This window comes from Sander lucioperca, chromosome 8 (genome assembly GCF_008315115.2).
Source record: "Sander lucioperca isolate FBNREF2018 chromosome 8, SLUC_FBN_1.2, whole genome shotgun sequence".
Taxonomy (NCBI): Eukaryota; Metazoa; Chordata; class Actinopteri; order Perciformes; family Percidae; genus Sander; species Sander lucioperca.
In genome coordinates this window covers 19,835,659-19,863,237 of record NC_050180.1, presented here as the reverse complement: position 1 = coordinate 19,863,237, position 27,579 = coordinate 19,835,659, and the positions used below count along the sequence as shown (strand labels likewise).

Below are 27,579 nucleotides of genomic sequence, written 5' to 3'. Positions count from 1 at the left end.
AGAAAAACACACAATTCAAAAGACACAGGCTCCATGGTTTCTGATATCAAAATAGAGTGATTTATTTGAGACACTGAATGACTTTAAAGTTTTGTCTTGGAAAACAGGTGACTGCACCCTGGACCGGGGTGCGAGAGAGATATTAGCCGTCACAGCACATATTCCTTACCGGGCTCCTAAGCATGCCAAGAATGGCCACCAACCCACAGCCCAATTCTCAGTCTGACACAGACAATAATGGCTCTCAGCAAATGAAAAAGTAAGAAAACAATGAACCACCTATTAACATCCAATTGTGACATTAAAAATAGAGAAAAAAAACATTGGCCCATCAACTTTCAGCAAAATTTGAACATTTGCTGTACCCACCATTACAAAAAGTGCACTTCACATTGCTCAAGCAGATGTTGACTAAAAAGGGACCAGAAAACAAGGCAAATCAAAGTGGTGGCAAGTTAGTTTGAAGATACTGTCTTTTCAACGAGATCCCAGTAAGCAGATGGAGCCACTCTTACAGCACGCTGATGAAGCTCAGCCCACAACACGGGCATTGTCGGTGGGACTTAACAAGACCAACATAGCTCTTTTTTTAAGCAACAGCAGGACTTTTCCTTGACCTCCACCTTCTGGTCAAAAGATTGTTCAGAGGAAAGTGCCAAAGAGAAACCATGCAAATGCTAAATAAGCTGTAGTTGCTTTCCCTGCTCAGGTCTGCATGATACTCCTGTTCCACATACAATGCAACGTTTTGGCAGAAGCCAGGCAGGAGACTGTGATGACTGTTCTCTCCCATATTGTTGACCAGATAATTCCCTGAATGCCGGTAATGAGGTGCTCATTTCTTCCATGGCTTTCAGGGATCTAGAGTGGAAAGCAAAGCTGCTTAACATATCTGTGTCGACGCCATTTGTGATTCACTGAAAAAAGAATGAACTCGATGCATTGGATATGATTTGCCCAGTTGAAAAAGACTGTATAAAAAGAAGCTGATGACACATGCACTTCATTTAAAAAGAGGTCTTGTCACGTATTATCAGCAAAGATGTGACCGCGCTAGCCATTAATTAAAGTGTACTGTATATAAACATATATACACAGTATATAAGTCTGTGTATTAATCTAATTTACATATCTTTACATTCTGAAATTTACATCCAAAAAGGGAAAACACTTTGTAAACCACACTTTTCACATCTTGACCATAAAATGACATTATCTAACCTCGAGTGAATTGGGTAGGTCATTTTAGGAGGTTAGGACTGTTTCTTGGCAGGTTTTCCTTGTGTCGACCTGATGTTAAACGTGAGCTAAGAACTGCCTTGTAGCGGCACATTCAATTTTGACTTTCAAAAGTCCATCTGTGAAAAAAAAAAAAAAAAGCAAGAAGTACTCTTGAAACAAACTATTCTCCACTGGGAAGAAGTTAAGCACCCTGTCAACAGACAATACCAGTGCTTCAGTATTGATGTTACTTTAATCACGTCCCCAGTTAGTTCATTTGGACATGATGTAACATTTGCTCAGAGGAATTCTAAAAAACCACAACCTTTCTTTCATAATTTGTTGCCTTTCACAGCCAAACACGTGTCTCGTTAACACGTTTCTCTTTATATAAAACTCGTCTTTGTTTCCACCCTTACAACCCAATAACAGCTGGACCGGTGGCCCGGAGGGGTCCCGGCACTTTCTCATTAGAAACCTTTTACAACGCGGATGCACCCAGGGAGTTGGATTCAGTCCATTCTTGGGGATCTCTTAAACGGCTTCCATTATGTTTCCAATAGGCGTATTATAAAAAACACGTCAACAAACAGTAAGGTGCACTGAAGTCAGTTGGTATTGGCTCCTGTGAGGGGTTTTGTTTCGCTCCACCTTACAGCTCTTCTTGAGCAATGAGTGTGTGTTTGCTGCTGTCAGAAGAAGGCAATTTGCTGCACATTCCAGGATTCATCATCAAAGTCTCAAGTCAGCTATTTTCGGAGATCAAGAACACATACCTACAAGGTAAAGAATAAGGTAGCATTACTAATACATTTCAAGCAACATTCAAATTATTGTTCTCAAAGTAATAGTAATGAGTTCTTTCAGCCAATTTTATTTGTAGGCACCAAACCTAAAAAAAAAAGCAAATAAAAAAAAGGAGCTACAAATAGTTTTAAATTACTACTTCATCATCACAATGGCCATGGCTTACCGAGCCGTCTGAAGCGCTGGCACCAACTTTGTCCCCCGTGCTGTTCCAGCACACCTCGAAAATACCACCAGTACCCCTGTAGCTGTGCACCAATGCTCCGGTCTAAACAAGAGTGCAAACAAATTAATGACCGACTGCATCGAGACTTGGCAATCATAATGAGTCTTCTCCTCTGCTGTTTGGAACAGTATGAATCAGATGCTTACCATGGTGTTCCATATGTGGACGCACTTATCGAAGGAGCCGCTAGCCAGGTGCTTGCCATCGGGGCTGAAGGCCACGCTGTAGACCGGTTCCTGGTGCTTGGTCAGCGTGTGAATACAAACCCCTCGCTCAACATCCCACAGGCGTACTGTAGAGTCGAAAGAGGCGCTGTGGGTGCGGAAAAGACACAGATCACAGATCAGATATGAGAGAAAAAATATTTGCTTGTCATTAAATTGACCAAAACAGCTTTCGCTTAAGTGTCTTTAGTCCCGCAAGATGCCTTTAAATAGCATTAATTATTTAGACGGATTTACGATGCAGTGAATGCACCCCAAAAGCTCATAAATGGAAACAAGGGGACCCAACAACACATTGTTAGAAGCTACAGATTTTCATCATTTTATTAGCATCAGAACATCTTGTCCTAAGCAATTTCACAATGCTAATGTCTAAAGCCGCTTTCCGACCAAGTAGTTACAGGAACGTAGTTATAGGAAAAGTCCACTTCTAAACAGATCTACTAACTACTCTCCCCCAAAACCGTTTTTTCCAATTGCATTCGCACTGGCAAAGTGGCCATAGGGACTGGTAGGAGGGGTAAGGGAGTGATGCAAGCACAGCAACGGTCTTTATAGCGTTAAAATCAGAAAACAAATACACCAAAAAAAAGTATGAACTAAATACCAAATCTAATGTATATAGCATAGTTGTCATAATTTAAACAAGTCTCCCAAAGAGAAACGAGTATCTCTCTCTCCCCCGCCTCTGCCTGCTGCGCTGTAGACGTGTGTGTGTGTGTGTGTGTGTGTGTGTGTGTGTGTGTGTGTGTGTGTGTGTGTGTGTGTGTGTGTGTGTGTGAGAGAGAGAGAGAGAGAGAGACGGCCAGCCAGCCGCAGGACACGCTTGTTGAGTTTAACTCCAAAAAGACAGTTAACCACAGGTTCCCGTTAATCTTATGATGGACATGCGTTGTGATATTTAAACAAACGAACCGTCAACGGCGAAATAAAAGTCAGAGCGGTCTGAGAGACCTCCAGCTTACAGCCGGGTTCTCTGAGACAGTCATGGCCGAGCGACGAGCTAGCGGCCGGGGCACGCGCCTGCTGGCTGTCGCCTCACTTCATGGAGCTTCTCAACTCCGAAAACTTTGAAGCAAATTGTCAATTCGGCATCAATTTTCGCAAGACTAAATTGAATTCTAAACAGTCAATGTCTCGCCTAAAAACATTGTCAAAAGTGAAATTAGTGATGAATAAGATGGCGAAATTTTTTTAAATTGTCCCGCTGTTGGTCTGCCTGTACCGGAAACCCGACCCTCGTTGACCTAAGTTCATATGCTGAAAAGGGAAAAGACCCTGCCCTGAAGTAGGAGCTGAAAGAGTTACAGGAACTGAGGCCAGAGGGACTTAAAAATCCCCAAATTGGTCCAGTCGGAACACGAGAAAAAAAGGGTTCTAGGAACTACAAAAATCTCTCCGGTCGGAAAGCGGCTTAACACACATCTTGGAAACTTGGAAATCATAAACCACTGAAAAACTACACAAAAGAGTCACACTTTGCAATTAAAATAACTAACTCTGAGCATCTGTGACCCTAAAACTGAGACATTGTTGAAAACAAAAGTCTGCTTTCAATTAACACATCTTCTTCACCAAGGTATAAATAGGCACGGCTAATCACCTATGGGTGCCCTTGGCAACAAATGAAAGTGAACTCGGAAGAATATTATGGAGGGAGCAAAAACTGAAGACAATTAAAAATGTATTGCACACGTACTGTTCAACAGTGGCATTTACTCAAGATTACGAAGTTCCTTCCAAGCAGTGGCGATAATGGCGGTTTTATTTCTAATATGAAGTACAGGCAGGTGTGCTGGGTTGTCAGTAAGGGCTGTAAATTCCTGTTATTTTGGTATTTGAAGTAGAACATTTACACATGCATGCACATCTGGGTCAGGGTGTAGGGCTTTGGGCCACTGACAATAACTAGTACTGGGATTTTGTCTGGAACATGATTTCTTCTGAATGCCAGGCTATGACAAGTGTCCCCTTCCCCCACACGCATATATAAAGCTTGTTCTGAGCACACAAACTTCTAGCCTGACGTCGTCATACTCTGTCTTTAGTCAGAATATGAGTCTGAAAATACTGCTCCATTGGGCTGTGATTATGGGGCGTGTTCCAACCGAACCAGGAAAGAAAATGCCTCTGCACTCAATTGGATAGACCTACAACCAATCAGAGCAACGGAGACAGACGTCACAGAAGCTGCAAGTCAAAGGCAGGCTTCGTTCTCTTTATACATCCATGGCGTCGACAGAGCAAAGGTAGAGGCGGCAGTTTCCGTGCCGTGCAGACAGGTGTGGTAATGTGTATACATACGTGATCGCGGTTCTCTGTTCCTCTTTTAAAATGAATGCGCTGTCGATATCTTCTATAACAGACGCGATGGCGGAATCTACACATCTCAAATGAATTCAACCCAAGCGCTCTTTGGTGATGTGGTTGATTACGTTACGGTTGATCGTCTGTACATCATCGTATAAAGCCCGCCCTGACAATTTGATTGGTCCGAACAGCTCTGGTTTGAGTATAGTTGCTCCACAACGGATCAAGTCCAGACCGAACTTCCCAACCTCAAATGTTGTGGGCGGGGCTAAGTTCGGCTGGCTGACTTCGACTTTTCTTTAAAAATTGAGTAACGTGGGTGGTTGCCCTGTATGGTACTAAATGTGGGCTGTGTGTAAGAGACTCCCCACCTGGCGAGCATGATGTTGGAGTTGGGGTTGCTGGTTCCAGGACCTGTGGGGCTCCATTTGATAGTGTAGATCTCTTTACTATGAGCCTGGAGGTCGTGGACACAGGACTCCTGCTTCATACTCCATATCTGGGTGTGAGGGGAAACAGCAACAGCAAAATGTGACTGGATACAAATCACCACGTAGGCTTGTTGTCTTTAAGCTCTAAAGACTGAGGACCAGTCTTACCTTTAAGGTCATGTCATCTGAGCAGGAGGCAAGCAGCATACCTGATGGATCCCACTTAATGGCGTTAACTTCATTCTGCAAAACACAAAACTCGTTAGCAGGACTGTGGAGGGAGTAAGCATGGTGTAAGGTCAGATGAGCAACACAGAAAAAGATGTTCACCGTGTGGCCCTGGAAGGTCTTGAGGGGCCGGTCGCTGCCAAGGCGACATACGTGGATGCACATGTCTGTGCTGCAGGAGGCAAAGGTGGTGTTGTTCTGCCAGTCGACATCCAGTGCTGGGGCTGAGGAATATTTGAATGCACAGGACCGCATTCATAATGGCTTAGGGCATTTATGAGCCCACAATACAACCACAACTGGGCAGGAAACATTTTGCATCCTCTTTATTATCTACAATAATAAGCTTTTATTGTTCTGGAAACATAGTGAACTCGCTTTACCTGAGTGAAAGGGGAACTGCTGCTTGGCTTCTCCTGTGTGTGCGTCCCAAATGATTGTCGTCTGGAAAATAAAATTGAACATTTGATTACAAAACACAAATGCAACATTTCTGAATGCATCATTTAAAAGAATATGGCACATTAAAAGGTTCTTTCAAATGTACTCTACTTGGACTACTTGGGCTTGAAATAAATCCCACCAAATATTGGGTAGGGTAAGAAAAATAAATCACTGATACAGCTAGTGTCATATTCCTTGTCCTTGGTGTCCTTTCTTTTATCTGCCTGTTCAACTTCTCCGTGCCTGTTGATACACAGTTTTAATTTCAAAGAATCATCCACAAAATAGGCATATCTGCAATTCATGTCACTGTAGCACAAACAAAACCTGCAATTATTGTAAATTAACTTAAGTTATTTATAAAGTTGTATTTAATTAGATTTGGTTACATGCTACAATGATGCTATTATATAATTACTGTAAGTGTATTTAATAACATATGTAAGATATCTCAAATAATCGAAGGGTTCTCTCTCTGTATCTTGTGCTTATACTGTACAGAAGATTTACCGATAACAGTGCAGTTTGCATTGTAGTTTATGAATAGCAGAAAAATTATATGATACAGATTTACACTTTGGCTGATGACCAAACAGTTAATGTCAAGCCCTAGGACTGGTAAAGAAAAAACACATGAGGATATTATTATTGAAAGACACAAATCAATGCTTGTGGGCCATTATGAAATACCTTATCTACACCAGCACTGAGAATAGAGTTCCCCTTCTTGTTCCACTTGAGTGCAAATATGGGCCCTTTGTGCTGTCCCAAGGTGCTTGCCAGATTTCCTAATGGATAAGAGCCATATCCATTTCTTTTAGAAATGATCCTTCAAAAAATTGTCACAGAAGTTGCATTATTCACAATAACAATGGCATAAACCTAATGACCGAGGAAACAACACCGTACTGGAATGGAGGAGGACATACCATCCTTTGTCCATATCCTGGCAAAACCATCATACGAGCCCGTTGCCAGAAGAGTCCCATCGCTCTGTTGGATTGAAAGATAACAGAACGGTTACTTAACTGTCCTCAGCTGTCTGTTCACCACATGGTGAAAGTAAAAGACGAGGATGGATGATCAGGAACCTACATTCCAGTCTAGTGAGGTGACGTCTTTGTTGCTGGGGACATCCTGGCCACCTTCTCGGATACAGTGGCGCAGCACCAGCTGGGTGGAGTTGGAGTTATTATTCTCGTTCAGGTTCCAGATCCTGGCGGTGGAATCCCCCGAGCTGAACAGAATACCAACGCAGCAGGAGGGGGGGTCAAAAGATTGCTGGAATCCAAGCTATTGATATTATGAGGCCATATGTCTTACAAAATAAAAGCCAAAGCGTGCATACAATGTAGTATGACTCATCCGGCACGCATTAAGATTACTTTTAGCACAGACAGGGACTCACCCTGAGGCCAGCAGATCGCTGACAGGGTTCCAGGCACAGATGAACACTTCAGACTCATGGCCTCGGAGCACTGTGGCTTTACTGGCTGGTATCTCCACATCTACATCCATCTCCATGGGCTCACTGTGGTTATCTGTGAAGAGTGGGCGAGCACACAGATGGACAGATACATGCACACACATTTATATACGCACGAACACACGCATGTCAACAATGGACACTTGTCAGCAAGCTATGAGTACTATAAATAAAATGCTGATAAATGTACCGCTAATGAATGTTTCAGGAGGTAAAAGGTATACCTTTAAATAACAGGAAGATATAAAAAACAAAAATAATGTGTTTCTGCTAGTATATGCCAGTGCTATTTTTATTTATCTCAGTCTGAAAATACTGACCCACTTGGAGTGTACACAAATATCACAGTATAATGAGAACCCAGTCACAGTAATTGTTTGAAGAATATGTGAAAGCTTTCAGATCATTTCTACCTTGTGAAAGCCAGAAAGACAGTGAAACCTTACTCACACCCGACTCTTCCTGTTACCATCCACACCTTTGAATTAAATTCTTAGGGGATGTGCTGACACACACATTCACTTCCCTTCCCCTTGTCTAGAGCTCCACCTGATCGTGGATCTCTTTGTTTCTCCGTGTAAAACTGTGCGGTAATTTGGACAAATCCCTTGAAGTAAAAAAACTGATGATTTTGGTAGGTGTACTAATGAAACTACTAGGTTGCTTTCTTATGACATCACAGAGCCAAAACACAGCGCTGGAAGACCAACTCCTGTCTGCCACTTCTTTGAAAATGTTCCACATACAGATTCATAAAATGGAGCAGATGTTACGACATTTTGAAACATTAATGTAGTCGGTGCATGCTCACTTACTAGAAAAAAAAAATGAGAAAACTTAGCAGTGCTAGGAGTCAATATTATATTTCTGCAATGGCCGTGATGTTTTGCATTAAAAGTAAAGAAGAGACAGAAATATAGAGAAATATTTTGACTACTAATAAGAATGCTGCAATATAACCACCCATTTTATTTTAAACTTAAAGATATCAATAGAAAAAGCATTTCTTAGATTGTTGCAAGTTGCAAGTCTAGTAACTTACATGGAAGACAAACATTTTGTGCACTTGTCTGTCCCTTTCTTTTAACCCTTCTTGATAACCATTTGATCACATCATTATTTGTTGTAAGTTCCTACTTTGAGATAATTGGGACATGCGTATTTAGAAGATTCAACCTACTCATGTTGTGAGTGCCATTTTCCTCCCCATTGACAGTGGCTTCTCCATTCTTTGGTGCGTTGGACTGGTTTCCAGAGGTTGAAGCTGCCATGGCACCGGCCGCCTGCTGCTGGGCCAACTTGTCGCGAAAGGCCTGCTGCCGCGTCTGCACCACATCTGGCATCACTGCGTCAATGAGTGACAGTGACTCGATTGGCCGACCATCGAAGACTGTACCATCCTGTCAGGACAACAGCAGTTAATAAGACATCATGAGGCGATGTGATTTTCGATTAGTGACTTGTCTAGACTCCCTGATATTAATCATCAGTGATGGGAATAACGGCGTTATAAATAACTTTTTTTCATTAACGAGTAATCTAATTGATTACTCTTCCCATCTTAATAACGCCATTACCGTTACTTCCAAAAAATGCGGCGCGTTACTATATTTGAAGCTGTTTTTTTCATCAGACCAACTAGGTCCCTGAGTCTGAGCCGAGAAGCAAATACTTTTTTTTACTGTCGATTTGTGTACATGGTTTCTGTTAATAATGTATTGTTTTAAGTGTCCATTTCAATATAATATTCAGATTTATCATAAATAATTGAACATGCACATGTATTTCAAGTTCCATTAAAGAGGGGTAGGTGGGGTCACATTTGAACATTTGTAACTATTACCAAAGAATTTCTAATATGGGAAGAAGTTCCACTCTCTCGTTACTTCCGGCGTCTGAACTGGTTGCAGTTCCACCAGAGTTCCATATAGGGGGCGCTCACAGGCCAGTGCAGAATGAATGGGACTCTATGGAGCTATACCCCTCAAAATCCACTTTTCTCAGAATATAATTTTTTGTCTAGTAATTTGAATGTTGCATTTGAAAGGGGAGGCTAAGAAAATACACACTGCTGGGTGTTAGATTTTTTTAAAGTGGCTTTTTTGTTCTAAAAAGCCTTTTAAAATGTCAATGACGTCATACACATATACGGCCAGAGATACTGCTTTACGGCAAGCTCTGAGTCGCTTCCTTTTTCTCTCTCGAGGCATCGACAACACAGCTGACAGGTCAGACTCTCCCTGTCAATACATGTGCTAGAAAGAGGTTTGCTAATGTTTTAAAGACCACGCCGAAATATTCACTCTGACATTCTGGCTCCGCTTCGGATGCCGTCAAGCGGGATCTCCGATCGTAATCAGTCCTTCACTGACCAATCAGCATTCATTAGCAGAATGCTAGCGTGTTATGGGCAACAACGACTCAACCTGTAACAAATCGAAAGGGCATAAGTACTTGTTCATTCAACTTTTGACCTATAATCCATGTTGAACTTGCAAAAACTACAATCAAATCTGAGATTTCTCAACGACAATCAGGCGAAAGAGACAAATTTAGCCGTCTAGCTCCATAGGGTCCCATTCATTTTGCACTGGACCGTGATCACCCTCAGTGGAACTCTGGTGGAACTGCAACCAAAGTAGGTACAATGGGGCTTAATAGGGAGTGGAACGGCTTTCCGTAGACGGGCTTTGCTATTACTTTCATAATTTGTAACTGAATAACTAATGTAGTTACTTTTTGGAAGAAGTAACTAGTAACTGTAACTAATTACTTTTTTAAAGTAACTTGCCCAACACTGTTAAACAATTATAGAGGTGAAGAGTTTCCTAACTGGTAATCTTCTACAAACATTCTTCAGTGTTTCTTAAAGTATAAGGATGACTGAAAATGTTGAAAGCATTTGCAGTTCACCTGGTGTGTTGTCCTAGAGATCAAAGTCAGTCTTCGCATCATTAAGCATTAGAAAACATCTGTGGGAGTTAGTAACAGCAGGTCCCTGCCCTCACCTCATTGATGCTGATTTCTGCCTCCACATACTGAAGCCCTTTCTGCAGGATGGAGATGAGAGCTGCAGGGGGCACTAGTGTTCCATTGATGTTAGACTGGCTAATGTGGCTCTCAATGCCAAAGGTGAATGCTGAGTGGGAGAAACCTGAAAACAAAACACCATTTCACATTCATTAACGGGAGAGTGCCAAGCACAAGATGTGCACAAACACAACACAAATGTTCAAAGAAAGGTCTCGTCCGATCCAAACAAAGCTAACAGTAAATTAATACAAAAAACAATGGCATAACAAGTATGACGTTTGAGAGTGACATAAGGCATGCCAATGGCAATGTTGACCTCTCAGGGCTATTAGTAGCTTGTATTTTGCCAGGTGGCTTCAGAAGCAGTATCAATACACAGTAGCTAGGAATTTAATCATTGATACAAATCCTATAAGAGTGAAGAATAGCATGTTGACATCTAAGGAGCAAAGCAATATTCTTTGCACCCACAAGATGTTCATATTACAGGGGCTACTGTAAATGCCCTCTTTATTTCCATCCACTATAAGCTGAGGAAAAAATATCTCCACGCAAGTGACCTTGTTTGATCAAATAAGATGTGCATAGTTAGCACAACCCTGCAATACTGAAGAAAAAAAAAAACACCACCAGCAATTCATGTATCAAGCCCAAGTAAATCCATTTATGATCAGCATTAAAACAGTATCACTGTGTTTAGCAGGTATTACTGAGACAAACCTGATTCTTGGAGGTATCTGTAGACCAAGAAGTTCACTTCGTCACTGGTAATACTCATCTTAGCCCAATGAAAAGGAGGAGGTATGTTGGAAGGCTGGGCTCACTCCTGAAAATATAATCAAAAATGGGAGATGGAGATTAATATTTAGGTCTGTGGTCTTGCATACAACATATTCTTAAGTCATCCTAAAAAAAGAAAATAAAAAAAAAGATTTCTCTATCACACTTACAAATAGATCTGAAAACAAATCTGTTCCCAACCTTGTTTAGTGATGCAGACATGAGCCAATATATTTTAAAGATGCAGTAGGTAAGACTTATAAAACATATTTTGCTGAAACTGACCCTATGTTCAAGTAGAAATACATGAAGCAGGTAATTCTCCTACAGCCTGTAGTGCGATTTGCAAAAGAATCCACTGCTCCCTGTTCAGATGCACCAATCAGGGCTAACTGCATGTCAATCACTGCTCATGCACACGCATTCATTCTCCCTCGTGGGGGGAGGGGCTTAGGAGACCGTTTGGGCTTCAGCAGAAAGGGGGGGAGGGACTGAGAAGTTGTCAATGTTCAAATTCTTTGGCTAAATCCTGGATCTTCACAATCCTACCTACAGCACCTTTAACACACACACAACACACAACACACATTCACACTGACCGCGTCGGTCCTCAGACGTGTTACTGTTCCACGCTTACATGCTACGTTCACTAACTGATACAGCAATTCGGATGTTTACACTGTTAAACAGTGTGAAAAGAGGGATTGTAGAATATCAGCAGTTAAAGTTATATTTGTGCACGTTGCATAAGAAGCTGTGTGCAGTCATTGAGGAAGTGGTTCAAGGAAATGTCACCGACGCATAGAAGGTTAACCTTAAGCCGGAGAAAACAGACGAAGCGGCAAAAACTAGGGGTGGAAAATCACCAGAGGCCTCACGATACGATATCATCACGATACTTATGTCACAATACGGTATTATTGCGATTTTAAACATATTGCAATATTCTGCGATATATTGCAATTTATTAACTTTTTTCCAACTTCAAATTTTTCCCAATTTCAAATTATGTGCCCAAAAGGAAACTTTGTCAACATCTGTTTCATTTAAAAAGATAAATGTCTCTGTTTGTTCATCTCACTTCACTTTTATTGCTGCAACATGGGATTGTCAAGCAGACAAACTGACCAACACATATATAATAAAAGATCGATACCTCGCTTCTGTGTATCGATACACTATTGCCACGGAAAATATTGCGATACTATGCTGTTTCGATTTCCCCCCCACCCCTAGCAAAAACGCAGGTCTTCCCATTCATTTTGAATGGAGGTAGTATGTTCAGGCTGTGGCGGTGGGAGCCGATAAAACACAGCAACCTGCAGCAAAATGTTGAGACAGATTCAACTTTTGGAAAAAACGCAACCCAACGTCACGCTGCGGTGGCCAATCATGTAACCGGTGATCAGACTTGGCAGTCCGTTTTGAGGCGGTGTGAGAGTCCTCTACAGTAAACAGGAAACATCACTGCCTCTATCGCTGCCACAAGAACGTTTCAAAGCACTATGAGGGTAAAAAACAAACACAAGCACTTAACTGCCCAGGAGTTTGTGTAACAGCTCAATGTTTCCTGCAACAAAAAAGCACAGTCCCTCCGTCTCTTTCCTTTCTCCATGACATGAAGCTGCAGTCAGAAAAGACGGAAACCAATAATTGTGAAATATAAAGTCTACTTGTGCTACATTGGGGGGTTAAATAACTCAACACCCCGAATCGCCAGATCGCTTTTTTCTGGTCTGAACGTGCCCTGAGTACGTGCGCACTCTTGTCTTGTCAATTGCATGATTTCTTCCTTTTAAAACGTCAATGCCTGGGTCATTTAAACTGTGCATCCATGTCTATTACTGAATGTAAGTATTCCCAACCTCTCTTCTCTGGCCTAATAGGAGTGTCTATATCCATTTTGCTATCACTGATAACTGAATAGTGCTTCCCATTAGTGACCTGGCCAACCATCTAGATGGAAAGAGCCCTGATAAAGCAGTAAGGATATTAAATGCCTGTCTACTGCCCATCTAGTGAATTACAGAAGAGAGCAAGAGGAGAATTATTCAGAGCAGCAAGTCTGACCTTCACTCCTGAATTATTTTCAATAGTGGTGTTTAACAGAGCTTATGTTAACATTTCAATTGAGATTGTCTCAAAACTGAATGAAGCCAAAGAAACAGAGAGGCAATTATGTTTCCATATGTTTTTTGTCCTCAGACTGATGAAAACAACTAGAATACTGTAGAGTTCATAATTTCCCTGTGGCTTACGCTTACACTTTACGTGGGCAGGGTAAATGGAGCTTGAACAACATTGCACACAATGTAAACACACACAGATGTACATATGGAAAGAAAGATAATGCTCTATAATGCAAGTTAAGATTAGGAAAATGGGTAACAAAAGAAACAAACAGCAAGCTGAGAATGAGTCATGACAAACTATATAACCATGTATAACTGTATAACTATGTCCTGCTCTCTCACGTGGAGATTAAGGGACAGACATTTTGCTGAGAATACAAAGAGAAATAAAGGGGGGTAGTGTCAGGTATGAAGACATGGCTGTCCAACTTTAATTCCAAACACTGTCCAGGTCCACTCAAGTTCCCCTTTGGTAGCATAGCAACAAGAGAGATCGAGCAAAATAGACAGAGAATGGTGTTGTCCCAATTACCAGTGGGCATACAGCCAGAGGGGTTGAACATGTTACTCAACATGAATTATTCACTTTCGCCTTGGTATATTCTTTCAGATGGAGTCTGCCTTTATTGCACCACAGCAGCCATGCTAAGGGCTGGAATTATAACAACCTCTGTAACTGGTGCAGCCACAAAACAGTGTCTTTTATACAGTACGTTTTAATACAAAAGTGGTGTCCATTAAAGGTGGCTTGTGGGTTTTTTCTTTAAGTAAAACAAATGTGTATTTCCTTCATCATAAAACATTTACAAAGCTGATTTGAATTTTTTAATCCTGTATTGTTTTCATCCATGTTTTTTTTAGCTAGCAGTCTTCTTCTTCCCTACATTTGTTGGCAACCTATAGCCACCTGGAAGTCAGTGAAATAGTGTGAAACCATGTGGCGTGCATGTGCGTTCTCGTGCTTGTGCCTAAGACATAACGAGGGCCTGCTCATAAATACAGCTAACCTTTAAATTACACTTGGAGTAAAAAAAATAAATAATCTTGCAACAACTTCAAAAAAGCAGAACAGAATCTCACAGAAATGTTACTATAAAAACAAATACTGGTTTCATCTCACTGTTTCACACACATCAACAAAGAAAACTAACTCAAAGGCAAATGCTTGATGCTTTATTCTGCCAGAAAGCACAACAACACTAAGCCTGTCTATATAAGGCACTGTGCCCCGATTTGACCACTGCCACTGTGTTTATCTTCAGCTTACATATACGACTAGGAGAAGCCACATCAAAGAAAGGCAGCCGCTGCTACCAAGGCCGCCACAGCTACATGCCAAACAACTGGAAACGTAATTAACAGGCAGCCTGGAGGGACTCAGGTCCCATTGGTGCAAGGCAGCAGCAATAATCTCTATATCAGATGGGCCCATGATGCCACCATCCATTACACAACTCCCTGGGCATCCACGCCTCCTTTGACCAAATAATGTGCCTTCCGGGAAACCAGACAAAATGCTAACCTCTGCAACGGCTCTGAGGTTTATCCACTGAAGTGATAAGTGGAGTCAAAGCCTGAAGATATGATCCCTCTGAAAAAAAGAAAGTCATCACAAAAGGAAAAAAAAAAAACACTTGCTTTGCTTATAAGGCTGCTACTACAAAAATGCTGTTTAACCAGCACAGATGTAGAAGTAGGGATATATACAGCAGACACAATATTAAAAAGGAAATATACAACCACATATCCTTGATTATGATTATTATCATGTAATATTGTGATATTACAGCTTAAAAAAGGTACAGCAGGAAACTTGATTTTGAATTATGATGTTTCGCACAGAGGTTCAGGCGCCCAGATGGTATGGTGGGCATTTCAGTAAGATGCAAATAAAAACAAGAAGGCCCTGGAAATAATGCAGGAGACCTCCAAGCCCCACACAACAATTATTCCACATGGCTGAATTTGCTATAGCTGTAAAGGTAACTGATATGCCACTGCCATTAACACCTTCAACCCAACAAAAAAACTAAACTAACTCAAGTGTCTTAATGCTGAATGAGTATCAATAGCCTGCATTTGAGGAATGAGCCCAGATTATGTGCTGCATGCAAATTGATTCAATCCCATCAACGGCAAAAACAAGGTGTTATTCTCACTCTGGAGGGATTGCATTAATTTAACACAGCCAACAAACTGTTGAATGTTACACGTCTGCCCAGCACTGCAGCTGAAACAGTAAAATATTTGTCAATTCATACTTAATTTGGGAAAAACTCAAGACAAAATTCCAACAATGGAGCCTCCGTGCTACTCTCTGCATTACATCTTATTTACCAGCCTAGTTTGTTTACTACACAGTTCTGGTGGGAATTGGCACAGCATACAAATAAATCAGTTTTACTCCTTTTCTTTCCCCTATTTTACTCCTCTGAAGTTTTAAATTGAAAGATCCTGCCAATTTAAGTTTCTAAAGTTGTAAAATGTCATTCCCTCAACTAGCAGATTTAGGCTATGTTTAGACGGAAATGATCTGAAGAGAAAACGCATAAGTGGCGTTGCGTTCTCACTTTTTATTGCGCATTTAGACGAGCGTTATGGGGGGGGGAAATCTGCATGCATATGGTGACGCAAAAGTGTGTGAAATGTGATCCACCAAGTCTGCGCGCCTGCGTAGAACCTTCCTTCTACTTGTCTCCCTCTCCTCCTCCTCTCTCCCTCGTAGGCCGAAGCGAACAACAAAAGCTGACAATTTTGACGGGAACACGACGGTGGAGCTTTTTTAAGATTTCCACTCTGGAGTAGAGTGTGAATCTTCAACGATCTCCCGATTGGATTACAATTATCACGCCAGCGATTCGATTTGATCTCGTTGCATCACGATGTGTCAAATACATTTTTCTGTTAAAGCCATATAGGATATTTAATTCATAGCTTTTCGAGCTTCAAAAACAAAACATTCTGCAGTGCTCTAATACTAAATACATTGGATACTGCATAATAAATAAGCAATTATAAAAATTATAAATAGTGCTGCTATTTTTGTTGACCTGTCAAAAGCTTGACACTGTTGATCATCTTCTGCTCATTCAAACATTAAGCAATATTGGATTTCATTCACTTGCTGCAAAGCAGAAAACATTCAATCAAAATCTTTGCCAGCGTGGCCGGGTTGGCTCAGCGGGTAGAGCAGGCCTACATATACATAGAGGTTTATGCCTCGACGCAGAGGTCCAGGGTTCGAGTCCAACCTGTGACGATTTCCTGCATGTCTTCCCCCTCTCTCTGCCCTTTCTCACCTAGCTGTCCTGTCCATTAAAGGCGGAAATGCCCAAAAAAAATAATCTTTTAAAAAAAAAAAAAAAAAAAAAAAAAAAAATGTTTACCAGTAACAAAAGGTGTTTCACAAGGATCACTTCTAAGCCCTGCCCCGTTTACAATTTATATTGTGTCTCATTTAACTGATTGGAATGTTCATCTTTATGCGGACGATTGTATTTTGTATTGCATTTCTACCTCTCCACAGCTGGCTGTTGAAAAATTTAACTTTTTTCAACATGTTTTAATTTATCTTAAACTTGTTTTAAATGCAAACAAAACAAAGTTCATTATCTTCTCTAGAGCAAGAGGCATTGATTTTAGAAGTTTATACCTATCCACTTTGAATGGTGATAACATTGCAAAAGTAACAGAGTATAAATATCTTGGAATATGGCTTGATGAATTTACATTCAAACATATTCAAAAATTCATTACCAAACTGAGACAAAAAAATGGCTTCTTTTATAAAAACCGATCCAGCTTCCCCTTGCACTGCAGGAAACACAGTCGAGGCAGTCTATTTGTCAGTCCTGGATTATGCTGCTACCACTATCAAATCCCTGGACTCAGTTTATCACTCTGCCCTCAGATTCATTACACGAGACCCCTATGACACTAACCACTGTAATCTGTATAACAAAGTTGGTTGGACCTCTCTGGCACAATTCTCTTGGACTGTCACCACCATATAAAGCACCGATGATGAACTGGATCACAGGACCTTACCAAACTCGCTCTACAAATTGCCGTATGCTTCAAGTCCCTCAGGTTAACTCTGAGTTTGGTAAATCTGCTATAGTTTCTATGCACCAAAAGCATGGAACCACCTTTAATGTTCACTTAAGCTGAACACTCTTACTACCCCTGGACATTTTAAGACTGTTATTTCAAATCATGTTACTTCTGTGTGCAATTGTTTTCATTGATTGTTATTCATTTGTTTTGTGTTTTATGTTGTATGTGTCTTCTATCTCGGCATCACTGAAAATGAGGGAGACCTCAATGATTTCCGAGATTTTAAATAAAGGTCATAATAAAAGGATTATGTCACAGCACTTTGAGACTATGTGTAAATTCAGCTTTGATATAATTTGGAGTTAAAAGAAAGACGTGTTTAAGGTTAGAACATAAGATCCATTCATATTTTGTTGACAGCAATATCTGAGAATGAATGTGGATTTCCAGAAAGAATGACCATGAATTATCATTCACTGTAAACCAGCTTGGAGACCCACTCAATTCTAAGGCTTTTTCTTCGTAGCTAATATACAATAAAAGAGCCAATTACAGATTTAACCTGATCTGTCTTAAAATAGATCCCAACAAAGACACAACACTGATATTCTTTATATAGATTTAAAAAACAAATTAATTTATGGCTGATAGTAGGGCTGGGCAATATGGAGAAAACCAAATATCACGATATTTTTGACCAAATACCTCGATATTGATACCGCAACGATATTGTAGCGTTGACTATTGGTGCTTTCACAAAATATTTACACAATGAGATTTTTGATAAATAATCATCAGTAATGTGGATATAATGACTGAGTGGGAAAAGGCAAATAATAGAACAGCTAGAACAGTCAGGTAAGTTCAGAAAATGACATCACTTTACTGTAATGCAGTCGTTAAAACCACGAAAAGACAACACTTATGCCATATTACGATATTACGATATCCAAAATCTAAGATGATATCTAGTCTCACATCACGATGTCGATATAATATCGATATATTGCCCAGCTCTAGCTGATAGCCAATTTAAACACTACTTGTTAGATTTCAGCTACCCTGGTTAAAACAAACACGCCAGTGCAAATAATTCCTTGAACAGCACTCTGAATAGAGCTTATCATGTAAAATCATCCATTCATAGCTGAAACTAAATAAAATTGCTTTCTGAACATAAACATTTGAATTCAAAAACTGGTGCAATGAGAGCTACACAACCAGCTGTCTCCTACACGTGAAGGTTTTCGAAAAGAATGATGTTGAAAACCAGCATACCGGGGACCCCATTTTCTCCTGAACAGTCACCTCCTAACAGATGTGCAAACAAGACCTGGAAACAGCAGCCATTTTCTCTTGAACTGCTCTGCTGAGTAAAACCCGCCTTTGAAGCTTCTGGTTGGGCTGCAGTCTTGAGGGGGGAGGGGAGTGAGAGAGATATAGTGGGGGAGGGGAATCAGAGAGGGGGGATGGTGGAATGGGAGTTGGGTGATAAATAATGATCCCCACACAGGTAATCACAACAACCATTTGCGCATTATTCTTTGCCTCTCTCAATGAGTCACTTAGCGACAGCTAATGTAGGTCGGCAAACAGTGGGGGATGGGAGCCTTCAGTCTCCAGGGGAAACACTTCTCCCACGCCATGAGAGAAAGTCTGCAGGTTTTCATTCAATCCAAAGACTGCCCACTGATTAGCACTCCTTTAAGTAAAGGGAAAGAAGTAATTTGTTAAATTACCTGCTGATGTGATCAGTTGGAATGAAAACCTGAAGACTGTTGGCTCTCCATGCACACACACACTAGGGAAGCTTGATTATGGAACAAAATCATAATCACAATTATTTTGGTCAATATTGAAATCACGATTATTTATCACAATTAGTCATTGACTTTTGCGAAGACGATGCATTTCTTAAACTTAAAAAACAGTTAAACAAATTAACAGTGAAAACACCTTGAACTTTGAAATTTCCCTTAATACGTTTTCCATTTGAATCTCTTTTTTTTATCATTCAGAACATAATACAAAATGAGTTTACTTGCAAAAATGTGCAAAATAATAGTTTCTCGATTACATTGTTTTTGTGATCGTTAGGAGCCAAAATCGAAATTGCGATCAAAATTCGATTCATTGCAAAGCCTTAACACACGCACAGGGTTGGCCACCTTGGAAGCAGTAGGCCTTATCTACTGTATCTTTCAGCAGTTTACAATGAAAAAGGTCATCAGGGTGAGTAGTGCCCTATTACAGCCACTGATACTGCAAACATGCACCAATGCTATGATCCTCAGAATTACAAATCTTTGATATATGCCTTGATAGATTTGCAGCAATATGAGTGTTAGGTGTGTATTTTTCTCTTTCAGTAAAGAAACTTTCTTTCCCAGGGGAATGAATGGGGGATGGTGACAGACAACAAGCATCACTGAAAGGATTCATTATGATGGCTTCTATTCGGGAGCGTCAGGACCTAAGATCGACCCTCATGCTGAAGCCATTAGCATCAAATAAAAATGACAACTCCCACTTGCCTATTGATGTCATTTAGTATTCTCTGTAGAAACAAGGATATCAGCAGTCTAACTGTTCAAAGAAGAGAACTCCTGGGTTGTTTTTCCTATTGATGTGGACAATACATTGATAGTATTTCATCCTGTATCTGTAGCAACATTCCATACCAACGCAGATCCTTGCAATTATTTAACTCAGTGTTAGTTTTGGTCTGGACACCAGGTCTTATGCAACAAGTCTTATGTTATTAATATACTTTACATATACATCATCTCATATTATTAGGTATTTAATATGCCAGTCTTGGTTAAAAGATATAGCACGGGGTAGGGAAAAAAAAAAAAAAAAAAAAAAAAAAAAATCAGATTATTGATCAAAGACAGCTTTTACAGTAACCGTGTTATTAAAGAGCATAAAAAACACTTTGATTTTGTGGTTTCTCAAAATAACCTGGTTTCATATGTGCATGTAAGCACACAAGGAACCAGTCGCTGTAGGGCATTCATGTGTATATGGCTGTGTGGGGGCGGGTGGCAAGTAAATACGTTGTGCGGAGATTGTGGGATGCCGAAAAACTTGTTGATGCTCAGTGCAGGACACATACCAACATAATAATAATATTCATCTTGCTCTTTAGAAAAATATCAGAAAAACGGGCTTCATAGACATTCTTCATGTCATTTGTCACTACACAATAAAAAAAAAAAACCTTCATTCAACACAATGCTCTTGCATTCAGATAAGAATTTGCACACAATAGTTTTTTTGCTCAATTTTAACCCGTTAAGGATACTGAATGAACAAGTGAACACAATCACTTTTATATAAATAAAATTCATTGTACAACACTGACAAGTTTGTAGAATGAGTTGGCTTCAAATCTAGGGCAGTGCATGTTTTGTACTTTTATGTTGCATGAGCCACAAGTTCCTGTGTATTGCATCTGAAATCTAGAGTAAATGATCTGTATCAAAAACAACAAACTGTAAAATGGAGAGAAGCTTTGGCAGTCTTCTGGCCGTGTTGATGTATCATAGATGCAACTGTTGTCTCCACCGCTGACAGGAACTGAAACTATCTGAATCTTTATAGGAACGGACAGTATGTCTTAACAAGGTTTTATGTAAGCCCAGTTTCACTAAGAGAAAAGAAACCTAAAGACTGTATTTTGTAGAGTAAATGTTTAAACTACATTCATTCAATATAAGAAAGAAGTGCCCTTGAGATTGTAATAGTCAACACAGAGGACTCAGCCAGCTAATTCTTTTTTTCAGCAAGATGAGGATTGCACAGATGAGCTGTAAACACAGAGACACTACAGTGTGGGCAATACAAGTGTTGCTATGGTGACCAGAAGATCTTGCTTCTCTGTCAACAGCTGCTCATGCCACCCTAAATACCCTCCACTCTCTGAGCTTTCCTTCCATCAGGGTCAAACAAACAAGGCAGACAACTGAAAAACTGATCTTCATTCTAAGCTTTCCCTTGACTGTTTCTTTTCCTAGCATTTACACTGTTCGACACGGCACTAATACACAGATTTCCCTTGGTGGTAGTGTGTGTGTGTGTGCGTGTGCGTGTGTGTCTGTGTGTGTGCGTGTGTCTTCTACACAATGTTTATCCTGCTAAGCAACTGACGGCACATACGGAATAAATGTTTAGAAATGTTTTCAATTTCAGCGATAAAGCAAAAAAAGATCAGACAGAGTGCTTGCAGTGCACACATGTTCACATAGCCTGTTTCCACACATCTTTAATGCAGCCATATTATGCTCATTTTCAGGTTCATAATTGTATTTTAAGGTTGTACCAGAATAGGTTTACATGGTTTAATTTTCAAAAAACACCATATTTGTGTTGTACTGCACTGCTCTCTCTCACTGCTGCAGATCCTCTTTTCAGCTGGTCTCTGTTTTAGCTACAGAGTGAGACCTCTTTTCTTCTTCTTCTTCTGTACTATCTTTGATTGCACTGCACATGCCCAGTAGCTCAGATGTAGATCATGTCAGCTAGCTAGCTCCATAGACAGTAAAAGAAAGGCTGTTTCTACAACTTTGGTCAGTTACAAGGCAGGATTAGCTGGGAGACTTCTAAATGAGGGCGCACATGTAAGTAGTTCTTTTGTAGATTATGGTGAACTTGTGTGTGTTGTAGCAGTGCTTTGCTATTGAGAACGAGGTAGCATGCTAGCGTTAGCCATAGCGTTAGCATGCTAACGCTACGAGCTAATGGTTGCGTTAGCCTGCTCGTTTCGGCTTGTGATGTCACAAGCCGTGCCGATTTTGAACAGCTCACCCAGAGACTGAAGGCAGGACACATTCAGAAACCGTATCTCACTCTAAACAGCATGGATGGATTTTTTTCAAAGTTTGTATGTGTGTGGAAGCACCAGAGACACAACATAACACCCCAAATCCCAGAAAAAGTGATTTTTTCATAATATGGGCACTTTAATATTTATAGCCCATTTTTTCTATGTGCAACAACAACTTTGGTCCGTGTTGCAAACACACCTCCCTGGTTTCCCATCAGTCCGTGTCTTGTGCTCTCATTGGCTGTAGCTTCCCGACAGCTCAGATATTTAGCCTGCTGTCGGCAAGCGGAAAATCGGGGCTAAATTCCTGTAATTGGCACTTGCCATAAGGTTGTTATTTTAGAAACTGAAAAACTACACATTTATCTGTTAGATCATGATAAATTCAGTCGGTCTATTTTCTTTATGTTTGTGTTATTTAAACTATGTTAATTGTTATCGTTTTTATTTACATGTGTATTACAATGAGTAGTGTGAATGAAAATGTCTGTATGGTCACTATGTAAACTGTGAGGACCCCAGAAAGAATAGGCTAGTTGTTGCGATGCAAAAGCTAATGAGGATCTTAATAAACAAACACATGTTTAATCTGTATGGGTATTTGGATCATAAAAATACAAAGTTATAGACAACAATCGCTGATTTAAAAAAAAATTAAGTAGGCATATCTAGTATTTCATAAAGACACTAGGCCAAAAACAGTCTTGTTGGGAGGCAATAAATGCACCATTAAGCTCTGTAATAAAAACTGATTGTGACTGACTGTGTGATATTTCACAGGGCAAAGGTAAAAAAGATAACGTAAATACAATTTAATGAATGTGGGACTCCCATTTAATGTCGGTTTAGTAACCGCTCATTGGTTTACAACATGCTAAAATGGTCTAATTCAAACACAGATATTTAAGGTTTGGGGTATGCCAGAAAAGAACTGGTTTGTACGACCATGTTAGAAAGCAAAACTTTTTATAGCCGTTTCAAGCGACCACTCTAGAAAGCAACGTGAAAGGTCGGCCATAATAGAGAGAGGTGAGCAGTTTAAATATGGGGATAATGCACAATAGTGCACAGTTTCAGACAGCCCCTTGAATTTGGTCATAAGAGAGTTGTGACCATGATATATAACGAAATATTGTACTGAGCCACATTTTACAGTTGAAAAATAAACCTGTCAGGGATCTCTAGTGGACAACCAATGTCACAGCTCAGACATATCTCTGGTCTTTCTCTACTAAATGTTCCGAAAATTACTATAGCATTGTCTCAATATAAATCTTACAATATTTACAGAAGTAGTAAAGTATCATGGCAAGAAATTAAATATCTGTCATACAGAGGTGCTATGTGGAAAAGTATGTCCCATTCATTTTTTCCATAGACAATGTTAGGTGGCCAACAGCACTTTGATGGCTTGTAAGGGCATGAAACTCTCCTGATTGAATGATCCGTACAAAATTATACAAATTCACGTGACGGTAAACATTTTCAGATGTGGTTCTGTTTTTACAGTACATACTCCTCACATTTACTTCACTGCTACACAATGTATCCGACAAGATAAGTACGTGGCTGAATCAGGAGGCAGTGAAGACAAAAAAAAAAAAAACAATGTTCTCTTTAGTAAAGAAGTTTCTCACTCTGGCATGCATGTGCTTGCACAACTTCCTTAACAGTCATCCGCCAGCAGTAATAGTGCTCCAAACACCTTCCTTCTGAAAAATGACGTGCCTACTTCAGAGGCACACTAGAATGATGGAAACATAGTAACAGACTGACCTTGTAAAAAAAAAAAAAATGTTTGTGACTATTGACTAAGCATGTGTGCTAAAAAGTGAACATGCTCCATTAACAATAAATACCAAGTCTTTAAAGAAGGAAACTGAATCATTCTTCAGACAAAATGGAAATAAACTGATTAGCTGCTAGACACAGACAGTTGGACACACCCTTAAAGGCATGTTGCTTCCTCCTACTTATTATAATTTGAATACACACAAGGACAGAGTCGAGGCACAACAGACTCAATTTCACACAACTATAAACAGCCCTAGATCCAAAACTAGCCATAACTTGTATGGTCGTTATTTCAGAGTATCAACTAGTCTGCCAGTTGGCTGGTAGCCCATGCACACTGTATAACTCTTTTGGAAGGAGAGAATGGCTCACCTCGCCCCATGGCCTGTATCATAAATGAATACTGCTACAGAACTATTTGGACAGCCTGATACAGAGCTTTGCAGCGCCACAAGGTTGACATGGGCTTTCTCTGGGACTTCCTTGCCCTACTTATGAGCAGGAGATCATTTCTGTTTTGAACAGTTACACACAATGTACTTTCGATTCACAGTTGACTCTTCTGTGCCTCAATTTACCAAGTTCATAGCAATTACATTTAAATGACTTATCAAAAATCTATGAGGACTGACTACAAGCCATTAGATTAATGAATTTTGATTCTTCACATATGGTACGCCATCCACTTTTGTCTAACCACATACAGTACAGTATAGCACTGAAACCAATAAGTTTCAACTCAAATCCTGTCACTGAACAAAAGGCAGCTAGACAATAAATGTATGCCCTCTGAGGACTATGTACAAGGGTAACTGTGCCTGTCTTCTAAACACCAAATTAAAAGAAAGACAATAAAAGCTGCTTAAACAAAATGTTTACTGGGAATGATTTAAAGCATTGAGAAAAAAAGTCTTGCTCCTCACTCTTCCAGAGCTATCAGTGAGGGGTAGTAATGACTTTAGGCACTGACAATAACATATTCAGGGATCAATACAAGGAAATGTGGTATGTAAAGTGGTCTGGAATATGCCATTAAGACATAATAAAACTCCTGTTGTTCTTTAAATAGGTGGCACTAAATCTGTTTTTGTAACCACTGCAATTAGGGTTGACTGCAAGTCCAGACTCTGGTACCAAAACTGGTAGGGCAAGGCAATATGGTTGAAATCAATATCAAAATGTTAACAAAAAAATTGCGACTGAAAAGGAAATGAGAATATAGGCTAAGCTAATAATCAGATGAAACCATCAAATTTGTGTTCAATGCACTGTGTGCCACTTTTACGCACCACATCAGACAAAACTGTTCAAACGTGCAGAACAAAAACTTGAGCAACTAATTTTGTTCCCTCAGATCAACAGTTTGCTTAGAACCATGTATTTGTACAGATTTTATAAAATGATAAAATTACATGATAGGACAGTCACTCTTTACCTATATATACTGTATAATCTTGAGTCAAAAGTCCACTTACAACATTTTCGAAAGATTTAACCAAAAATGCTAATTATACAGTGTGCAACAGGACAATCCTTGTACTCCATGGGGGTCTCTGATCTATAGAATGCCCTCTGGTCTCAGTAAACTATGCTATCTCTTTGTTGACGCAAAATGGAGTAAACTCCTGAACTGTGCTGAATGAATAATGACAGCAAACCATCTGGGAATAAGTGAAAGCCTTTTGGATTTCACCAAAAGATGTAAAATTATTGGATAAAGGTAAGGCTGTTTGCGAACTGCCTTACAGTAACATTACCAAGAGAACAAATCTGAAGTCATCTGTTAGGTTATGACATCAACAACATAACAAAACATCAATTTGACAATGAAACTGCGGATGAGATTACGTGGGTTGAGCTCAAATTTATTGGAACCATTTACGTGTTTTAGCTTAACCTTGATATTTGTAAAACTATTACATAATAATATTGTCCCGTGCTGTTACAACCCCAGAGAAAAAGACAAAAAACTTGATTTTTTGCAGAGCCCATAACCACTGGTGTTCTTTTTTTTATATATATAAATACAATGATCACAACAGTTGTGGTATCTCTGAGGTGATGGCATTAGTGAAGAATGGTGTCATCCAGATTTATGAATGGCTTTATATATAAAAAAAAAAAAAAAAAAAAAAAAGGTGGCACCAAAATGTCAAACCAAGTCCAGTCAGTGTCTTCTCAAAGAGGTTATCGCCATTGCAACTTCTTTGTTAAAATGCCTCCTTCTGATTTCAGTAGCCAAACAACATTGACTGATATTGTGAACATACAACAGCCACTAGGTCAAGAAGAAAATGGGGTCATAACTTTGGCATTAATTATATGGGCCATTGAAGTAGAATCAGGTTAAGGCCATATTCAAACAACAGTGTGCTTTAGCAGTTATTTTCATTTGAATCCTTCTCATGTCTTGCTTTGATGGAGATAATAAACTCTTTGATGCTCAGAGGATAGATGAGACAACTGTGTCTGTACATGCTGCATCCCATTATTCCAAGAACTACAGAACAGCCAGGGCTACTAACTGGAAAATAAGAAAAATGTATAGGTCACTAGACTGTTTTATTAAATGTTGTGTTAACTTGTGAAATCCCCATGTCCTCAAGCTTCACAATTAGCAGGGTTTCTTTTGATAAATTGGCGCCTCTGTTGTGCTTTAAAGCAGCTACAGCTGACAGAGTCAGGGAACAGCTTAGCATTGTAGTTATACAGTAACATGAACTGTCCTTTGAAAACTGGCAGTGTCTAATACAGTTACATGTATTCACCCCACTCATGCGCTCCCAAAGTCTGCATGGCAATATAAATATGTAGTATTCATATTTGAGCTTGAACAAAAGGACTCAATTTGCACTGGTGCAACTTAATGTGGTCACTTAGAGGTAGATATCCTAATAATCCACCAAAATGGGACAACAGTCAACCTCTAAAACTTATTCCGCTTCCAAGGTTTAACACGAGTGTGAAAAAAAACAGTCTCAGAAAAGTAGGTTGTTTGGACAACCGAAAGAGAAAAAAATTAAAAGACACAAGTAAGAATTTCAACACACGTGTGGAGTCAAAGGGTGACTAAGCTATGTGCCGGGCAGGCTCCTAATCAACGCCATAATCACCAATTTCTGAATGGCATTAACGTTTTCGCGGATAACCAACACACAACCACATAACGTTTATCAGCCCGAATGCACTGCAGCCCAAACCATGCCACTTCAACTGGCTTACCTTTTATTGTGAGAGTGAACTCGTGGTGTCCGCCGCCACCTCTTCCACAAGGAGAACCTCCAACTTCAACAAGCTAGCAACGACTTTCCTCCCATTTTGCTTATCGTCATATTTCAAGTTCCGACCGCTGCCGTATGACTCACTGTGGACTAATTTGGTGTGCTAACAAAGCAGTAATCGCTCAGACACACTCACAACTGGCGCTTAAGTTGCAATATACCCGAGTTTCTCTGGCTGAGGCTGCAGGCTAGTTACTCTGTGGAGTTTCACCGTTTACTGAGATCAGGAACGTAAAGAGACAGCAGCAGCAGGCGCTGATCGGCAGCGGGAGAGAGACGTAGACAGAATAGAGAGAGA

General features: G+C 40.0%; 1 protein-coding gene across 3 annotated transcripts; it reads right to left on the bottom strand.

Annotated features, from left to right (window-relative positions):
* Window positions 1-30: 30 nt before the first annotated feature.
* On the bottom strand, window positions 31-27,579 carry tbl1x (transducin beta like 1 X-linked). 3 transcript variants are annotated; one of them, XM_031296033.2, is made up of 15 exons: window positions 27,223-27,579; window positions 11,131-11,236; window positions 10,386-10,531; window positions 8,558-8,777; window positions 7,300-7,432; window positions 6,987-7,128; window positions 6,821-6,884; window positions 6,582-6,679; window positions 5,831-5,891; window positions 5,550-5,671; window positions 5,388-5,462; window positions 5,160-5,287; window positions 2,401-2,566; window positions 2,195-2,296; window positions 31-1,997 (listed from the first exon to the last, which is right to left on the bottom strand). In XM_031296033.2, exons 2-15 carry the CDS (start codon window positions 11,186-11,188, stop codon window positions 1,971-1,973), a joined length of 1,542 nt encoding a protein of 513 aa, XP_031151893.1. In that variant the 5' UTR covers window positions 11,189-11,236; window positions 27,223-27,579; the 3' UTR covers window positions 31-1,970. The 3 variants fall into 3 exon arrangements, with proteins under 3 accessions (XP_031151893.1, XP_035860034.1, XP_031151913.1); XM_036004141.1 differs by lacking the exon at window positions 27,223-27,579 and adding an exon at window positions 19,118-19,188; XM_031296053.2 differs by lacking the exon at window positions 27,223-27,579 and adding an exon at window positions 18,657-19,075.